Source organism: Paramormyrops kingsleyae, chromosome 8, assembly GCF_048594095.1.
Source record: "Paramormyrops kingsleyae isolate MSU_618 chromosome 8, PKINGS_0.4, whole genome shotgun sequence".
Classification (NCBI taxonomy): Eukaryota; Metazoa; Chordata; class Actinopteri; order Osteoglossiformes; family Mormyridae; genus Paramormyrops; species Paramormyrops kingsleyae.
This window is the reverse complement of record NC_132804.1, coordinates 38,393,975-38,402,697: the sequence shown is the minus strand read 5'-3', so window position 1 is coordinate 38,402,697 and position 8,723 is coordinate 38,393,975. Positions and strand designations below refer to the sequence as shown.

The 8,723-nt window shown below is 38.4% G+C and overlaps 1 protein-coding gene across 1 annotated transcript; it reads left to right on the top strand.

Annotated features, from left to right (window-relative positions):
- Positions 1–1,183: 1,183 nt before the first annotated feature.
- LOC111836724 (uncharacterized) lies at positions 1,184–7,805 on the top strand. The gene is made up of 8 exons (XM_072715800.1): positions 1,184–1,524; positions 2,304–2,358; positions 2,815–3,130; positions 4,816–4,977; positions 5,355–6,297; positions 6,444–6,596; positions 6,977–7,066; positions 7,302–7,805. Exons 5-8 carry the CDS (start codon positions 5,833–5,835, stop codon positions 7,308–7,310), a joined length of 717 nt encoding a protein of 238 aa, XP_072571901.1. The 5' UTR covers positions 1,184–1,524; positions 2,304–2,358; positions 2,815–3,130; positions 4,816–4,977; positions 5,355–5,832; the 3' UTR covers positions 7,311–7,805.
- The last annotated feature ends 918 nt before the right edge of the window (positions 7,806–8,723 follow it).

Genomic DNA, 8,723 nt, shown 5'->3' with positions numbered 1-8,723 from the left:
ATATTCTGTGCTTGAACAGTGCACATCTATACACCAGTCTGATGCAAATTTATGTTATGCATTCCAAACTTCCCTGTGACCAAAAGTATGCGCACATACCAATTAATCAGAGAAATTGGAAATGACTGTTTAAGACAGACTCTTTGCTGACAACAGGGGGGTATTCCATGAAGCAGGATTAAGGGAAAGTCTGACTTATTTCGACAAGTCAGTCTTATTTAAGTGAGAGTTCCGTTCCATCAACGTGTCTTAAATGAATCCCTGCTGAATTACCATGGTAATTTATACCTGTGAACAAACCTGGTCCGGACCAGGCTAACTGTCTCGCTTAGTTTAGCATTGTCTCAAAGAACGTCCGACATGTGGGAACAGATTCCCAAAAGATTGTTCCATCGGACGAAATTCTGCGATCTTACTATTCATGTCATGTAATCTGTTGAATTATATGTCCTCATCTGACATTATATTTGACATTATCTGATTAAATTTTTTTGTTAATCTGTAAGGTGTACCAAAATGACATGATTTTGTTTGAGTTAGTGGCAGAATGAGTCTTGTATATTATATATTAAAAAATACATAAAAAATATATGAAAAAATGGAACCCTGTATACATAGTCAGTGCTGTGAGTAAAAGCAAGACAAGAAAGCAGAGAATAAAAACCATCTTTTCGGAAGTAATCCTCTGCGTGATACTTCCATAATATGGAGAACAGAGCTGAGATTGCTACATAATCAATATAATAAAGCCTATAAAATCATGTCTTAGCATTCCAATTAATTCCAAAATAATTACAGTAAAATTCCGTTATAGTGGACTCGCTTATAACGGATTATCGTCTATAACAGACAAGGTCCACTGGTCCCGGCCGTGCGCCTTTAAGAACATGCAGAAAAAGCATCGGATATAGCGGACTCGCTTATAATGGATAAACAATTTGGTCCCCAGGGCCGCTTTTAGCTGTAGTTCTGTTTGGCTATAACGGACATGCAGTTCCGCCTACAAGGCGTGTGGCGTACCGGTGATATCCAGCGCAGATACGTACGTAGTCGGGATTATTAATAGTCACGCATCTGGTAAGGTACAGTTGGATTACTACATGTACAATATAATAATCTATACCACAAGTGTGTCTGCTGAGGTCTGGCATGAGTAAGTGGTGTCCTGTAGCTGTGTTATGGGCATACAGCAACTCTGCACTGTAAAATGTAATTCTAGATGTTTGTTGTTTTAACATATTATTCCATGTCAGTATGACAATAGATGACTGAAGTTGTTGTTATAACATAGAATTATAAGTTAAAAACGTCCCAATTACATCAAAAAAAGCTAACTTGAAAACTCATGTCCAGCTAAATCAGAAACTTATGTGAACTTGACAATGTGGTGAAGTTGAGCACTGCAGGGTTCAAAATTGCTTCACGTGACTGCTATCGAGGTGCATTATGGGGAATTGGCGGTTAAAGACAAGCTCACGTTGCTTGGACATTTACTAATCGTCTCCATTGAAATCTGCTTTCAATGTGAGTAACATCGGTTATAACTATAACAAAAGTAGCTACAAAATTTGGAATACGTTTTTAAATTTATGGCATGATGTGTGTTTTTCTCTTTTACCGAAACATTTGCTTTAACTAATGTAACTTTAGCCGACATGGTCCAGCTTGTGCGCCATGACCAAACTTAACCTAATAAACTGATATATGTCCTTTTTATGGGTTTAATGTTGCACGGACCAAATGAAAAGTGTTGTGCCGCTAGTTTTAAGGTTGCACATTCAACAACTGTTGCGATATTAGCAAGCTAACTCTGCTAATTAATATGGCTTATGTCATATTGCCTGTGTACTTGTACATGTCTTTTAACTTCACAGCCTGTTATATTTTGGTGGAGGTTTAGTTTGGCAATATTTCCAGTAACTGACTGACTAAAAGAACATTTTTTTGGTAGGACTGTTGTGCTTGTTGTCATCTCTTTGTCCCTATATAATCACTTAAGCTGCTATTTACTGCTGTGTGCTGAGCTGCAAGAGTGCACTGAGGAGTGAGACAAAATATGGTCTGCAACCCAGCATTATATTAGTTTTTATGAGAGAGTTCAGTGTTTATCTTATGCTGGCTAACACCTACCAGCTCATATTGACTATTCATTTCCATACTGTCCTGTTCTTATTTTTCAGACAGAAGTCTGTTTTCTTTTGTTTGAAGGTGGAAAACTTTCGTACTCTTATCTTGGCCCAGAACATTGATGGATATTCTTCCTTTGGGTTATATATATCTGATATGTTTTTATTTTATTTTAGGTCTGTGAAGCCAAACTAGGTGCTGGCCATTTATTTTTGCCAATAGAGTGAAATGGTAAGTTCCTTTTTTTCATACTGGAAACACCACAGACTATATTGTAATTTAATAGCTCTGTAGAATAAAGCACTGTAGTGTCAAGGTACTTCTTCTTTACGCAGCATGTATAGTTACAGTATGGAATAGTCTTCCTGATAACGTAGTGCAAGCGGAATCCTTGGGTTCCTTTAAATCAGAGCTAGATAAGATTTTAACAACTCTGAGCTATTAGTTAAGTTCTCCCCAAGCGAGCTTGATGGGCCGAATGGCCTCCTCTCGTTTGTATAGTTCTTATGTTCTTATGAAGAAGTAATATTGGGCGATTGATGATCACATGCAGGTGGCATAACCTAAGTATTGAGAGATGCTACCAACAAATAATTCATTAACAAAAGCAATGGAGAACACTTTTTATGCTACTGTGTTTGTAATAGCACCCATAACTAAAGGTTTTTCATTAATTTATTTTCACAGGTCTAGATGGTCACATCTGTTTCTGTCTTTTGAATGAGGTGGACTTGCAAATTTTGTACTTTTTTTTGTGGAAATCGCAAGAGAATCATTGAACATTACAGTAACAGTCACAGACATTACGGAAGAAGCTGTCCACTACCCTGCATATACACCGACTGTGCACAGTATTTCAGATCTAAAAAAGCCTTGCAGGTCCATTTAAGAGATCATGGGGTCACAGAAGGAGTATGTAATGGACTTGCTGGCTTTAAAGTAAAATGCCTGCTGTGTAGCTTTAATCAGGCAGTTGGACTAAAGCAGTATATTGCTCATCAAGGTAAACATCTGAGGAATAGGGAAATTGTTACTTGCCCTTTTAATCAGTGTTCTTTTAAATCACACCTTTACTCCAGTTTTACATCACATAAGAGTCGTTTTCACCCTCATTCTACTATAAAAGATTTCAAGACAGAGCTTATTGTCCAAGAAAATGAATTTGCAGAATTTGGATCTGAAGTAAATGTTGATTTGCAGTCAGAAGATACTCACAGTGATGGCCATGTGCCACTTCAAGATAATTGTGGCAGTGAAGTAGAACACCATGATACCACTTACAAAATTCAGGAAAAGCTTGCATCTTTACTTCTGCGCATGCAAGCAATATTGCATGTTTCCAAATTAGCTACCCAGGAAATAATCAATGAGTTTCATGAAATTGGCATTTTGATAGGTGATCTAAATAGGAATACAGTGAAAAGGGTTTTAAGGCAGCACAATGGTAACATTGATGACGACACTATTACTTTGGTAACTGATTCCTTGAACAGCCTCAGTCCTCTTTGCTCCATTTCAGAGAGTGGGTGTTTAGGATCAGAACAAAAAAGGTTGTCCTATTTCAGAGAAAAATTTGGCGTTATAGACCCAGTTGAATATATCTTAGATTTAGCATCAAAGAAAACCTTTGTTTATGTTCCGGTTCTAAAAACTCTGCAGGAGTTGTTAAATAAGGGGGATATTATTGACAAAGTTTTAGAAAAAGACAATACAGGATCAAAACCTGGCCAGTACAACAGCTCATTTGATGGCTCATATTTCAAGGAGAACCCACTTCTGTCTGGGGAACTGGGTTTCCCCCTGACTTTTTGCATGATGTTTTAGAAGGTATTGTACCTTGGGAGCTCTGTTTGTGTTTGAAAACTTTGATTGGACAGAAATACTTTACATTAGATTATTTGAATACTGCCATTCAACGCTTTCCCTATAAATTTTCTGACAAAACTAACTGTCCACAGAAAATTACAGAAAAAATACTTGTCTGTGAAACTATTGGGGGTAATGGCCATGAGAACTGGACTCTGTTGAGGTTGCTACCTCTGCTCATTGGTGACGTTGTACCTGAAAATAATGATGCTTGGTGTGTAATTCTGGAACTGAAAGACATTGTGGAACTTTTAGCATCCTCCACTTTTACTGAGGAAAGCCTGTGCTATCTTGATGCTAAAATAAGTGAACACAGGAGACTTTTGCAAAGTGTGTTTCCAGGACAGAAACTTAAACCTAAACACCATTTCCTGGAGCACTACCCTCATTTGATCCGCTGCTTTGGGCCACTGGTTGACTTTTGGACAATTCGTTTTGAAGCTAAACATAGCTTTTTCAAGAAAGTGGTTCGTGATGTCAATAATTTCAAAAACATTCTACTGACTTTGTCTCTTAGACACCAGCTTATGCTGGCATACCACTTGGACATGACTACCCTGTTTAAACCAAGAGTGGAAGTTAAGGGAGCATCAAATGTTTCTGTGGACATGCTAGCTTCCTCTGTCATGCAAGTGATGGAGAAGAAATTTACAACTCTGAGAAGTGTGTCACTGGCTACAACAGCATACATACATGGGACACAATACACCACAGGAATGTTTGTCTCATTTGGAAGCACAAGTGGACTTCCTGATTTTTCTAAAATTGTTCATGTGCTGCTTGTATGCAACAAGCCATTTTTTGTTTTGGAATCTTTCTCAGCTTGGTATGTGGAGCACCTCAGATGTTACGAACTCTGCGAAAGGAATACTGCTCAACTGATGGTAGCTGAACCTGAAGAGCTTAACCACTACATCCCATTGTCAGCATACACTGTACGGGGCAGACTCCTGGTGTCACCAAAGGCATTTCTTGTACATTAAGGTAATTTGTTTTTGTGGCATGTCATCGTAGTCTAAGGAGCTTGGAAAGAAATATATATTATAGAAATATTATAGTCTAAAACTAAATGATGTTTTAGTCAAAACACTGACTATAGCTAAATCAAAATGTGCTGTCAAAATTAACACTGGTTCAATGTTTTGTAACTTTTCCAGCTTGTTAAATGCATTATTTACAATTTACACAATTCTCCTATTTTTAATAATGGTAAAGCTCTTTTTTTATATACAGTACATAGATGGCTGCCAAAAAAGTCAGTAGTCGTATGTGAATGGTTGATATATATTTTTTTTCTTAGCATCTCCTGTGAAAATGTATTCGTGCTATTCACACTTTATTTCTGTTTTTCTTGTTGGAAGCGATTCATCATGCTGCTGCGCATCATCCTGAGTGAAGATGACATAAGAAAGGTTACCATCGACAACTTGCCTGAAACTGTTGAAAACTTCCATATACTTCTGAAGACGAAACTTGGATTGGAGGGGGACCTTGTGGTTCAATATCAAGACCCTGAATTTGATAATGAACTGTGCAATCTGAGTAGCATATCAGAACTTCCTAAAGAGAAAGCAACATTGAAGGTGTACACGAAGACTTTTACAACCTACAACACAGACTCCACTCTAGACACAGCAAGCCTGTCATCAACTCTTGAGGAGGGCAGCAGTGGTGGCCAAACTCGTCAGCTGCCTCAGCCATTTGTTATTCCTGCCTTTTCTTTTGATGTTGAGTTAAAACTGAAGCAAGGAAATGAAACCTACCACAAAGATGGATCCTTACTTGACATATCGAAGGACATGAAATCGGATATCTTGGAGAAGCTGGCAGAAGCCATGTATGTCCACAACCCCTACCCAACACGTGACGAATATGATTGTGTGGCCCAGGCTCTCATCAACAAGCATCCTTGTCTCAAGGAACCAGGGTCTGTCAATGGGTGGTACTGTTGGAAATTTAAAGTTCAAAATGGGTAACTTCAGACAGAGGCTGCGAGTGGCTGGATGTCCTGAACTCAAAGTAAACACACGTACCTCTAGTCAAACTGGGTCAAAAAAACTGAAGCGGGCCAAAAAGTCAGAGGTAAATTTTCTACCAGGTTTTCCAGAGGGGAAAACCCAACATGATCTTGACATAGAGAGATCAGTCTTGGTCAGTGAGATGAAGAAAAGAAAGGTTGACTGGAGGCAAATTGATGAAATGATGTTCAACACATTCTCTTTACGGAGAAAAGAGATTGTTGAGGATGAACCTCTGGTGGCACAAGTCAAAGAAAGATGGCCAGCCTTGTTCTCTGAACGGCAGGTAAAATGCATCTTTGTGGTTGTTTTGCTTTTGTGTGTGTATTTTGTCTAATGGGCCTCAGATGATGTTTGCTTAAATTTAGATCTTAAAGCATTTTTTTATTAAATTCTGCCTGTACCCCCCACCCCTCTTCTTCCATTGCTCAGGTTGAAGCTGAATTTGCCCGTCTTACATCTGTTGACCTGAAAGGCTCCCTCTTTGCTGGGCTTGACCAATATCTGGAGAGGTTCCTTGAGCTGTACAAAACCAAGAGCGGCATAGCAGGGCTAACTAGGCTCATAAAATGCCTAGATGATGATGTAAGTGTTCAACTGCTAAATGTTCTCCGTTTGTCTAAGTTTTAGGTTATCCATTTTAAGTGATGAACTCATTCAAAGAAAGCTGTAGTAATATTTCACAATTGGACATTTAGTGTGGTAACTTTTACAGAATCTGTGTACAGTATATTGGTGTTAGATTTGATATCATATTCTACTTTAATGTGCTGATCAGCCTGATTCAAATTATAAGATATTAAAACATTAAAAGACAGGTGTAACTGACCCAGTTATCTCCACTGATACTCATATATTGATGAAATGAAATGAAAAAGCAAAAAGCTGTTTATTTGGAGCTGTCTAGGTGTTTCATAAACACTGTTTAAAACATTTTTTGTTTTGTTTTTCAATTCTTTGACCAGAGCTCTACACAAAGGAAGAGGACAGTTCTTCTGCTGGGCCTTCCTCATTTTCTCAAGGAAGATCCCTCACACATTTTCAAGACTGTGGAGGTGAGCATTGTTTCTTATTAATTCTAGTTAATTCTATAATTACAGTACCACAGTGGATTTTAAATCAAGACTTTCAGCCTTAACTCAAGGGGTTAACTCCCTGCTCACTATAGATGCCAGCAAATGTATTATTACGAGATCTGTGAGACTGGATTTAGTCTGGTTTTCAGAGAAACTACCTGATAAACTACTATGGGTATTGTTCGTTTATTGTGTTTATTCATGTCTTCACCAGGGTCTTTGACATTGTGCTGCTGTACTGTTCCCTACAGCTTTGCATTGGATTTCTCACACACTGTATATTTGTAATGGCAGACATATTAGGATATTTAAGTGATTACAGCGGCTGCTACAGCTGTTGGGGGGGCAATACTTTGGTGAAATGTCTTCGACCCTGGACTGTTTAAACAATTAAGTCACTGGCCCAGTCATTGGACAGCTGGGTAAAGGTGGATGTTGTCATTCAATGCCAGTTATGCAACCAATCCAGCTACGTCTATATGTTCGTTTTTCATGCAGTTTAATATAAGGGGAACTGTTACTGATTAAAGAAGCATTGTCTGTGGAGTTACATTCTGCTACGGTAGTGTAGCTCCAGTTTGCACATTTCATGCATTCTCAGTCACATTTTATTCAGAGCACAGCCAATATTTAGCACAATTAGCATGTATTTAAATTGTTGTTCACATTCTGCAATTGAAGACATGCTTTATTATTAATGAACATGATCTTTGTTCAAAGCAAGAAATGGATTTGTAACATTGTTTTTGTCTAATAAACCCTCGTTCCCGTCACTTTGGACTTGCTTCCGCTCTGTTCGTCCTGCTCGCACCGGCGAACGTCACAGAATGCGGCATTCTGTAACGTACGCCGGTGCGTGTAGGGCGAACAAAACCAAAGCATGGCGAAGGGACGGGAACGAGGGTTTATTAGACAAAAACACCGACTTGGAGACATCAATAACAATGCCGTATCTGCCGGGACATACGCTGGCGCAGACTAAAATACACAAGACAAGGCACAGGACTGGCGAGCGGCATCGCCTCACAGGTGATCACATTTGGATAATTACAAGAGGGAACAAGGTGGGCGTGGCGACACACAGGGCTTGAACGAGACGGACGACGCGGTACGTCACATTTACATTTCAGTTTAGACAATTACTCATGTTTTGAAACTTATTTGTGAACAAAAATATAATAGGGGACTTTAATTTTAATGCAGCAGTTCTAGCTCATCTTGTTGAAAAACTGATCTCATGTCATAGTGTTCTGTTGTCCAATTGTCAACAATTCACAAGAATTGTTAAATGCTCCTGGGTCAGATTTTAATCAAACTTGCAAGTCACTGATTTTCTGATTTTGTTTGTCAGAGGAGTAAGATGGAGCAATAAATGTTTGATGTTGGATGTTAATGGGTAATTGTCTTGCTATGTTCTTAAAACAAACTTCATGCATCAGATACATTTTAATTAAATCTGTGGGTGGGGGGTTCTGAAGTGTAAACAACATAAAATTAATTTAAATGAATGTAGACATTTAAACATGGGATCTAAGATAAACGTAACAGGATTTTTTTGCTGAAATGGATGGTGGAAAGCTCAACTTATTTTTTTGTGTAGTGAACATCTTTACATCAAGTCAATCAACCTTTAAAT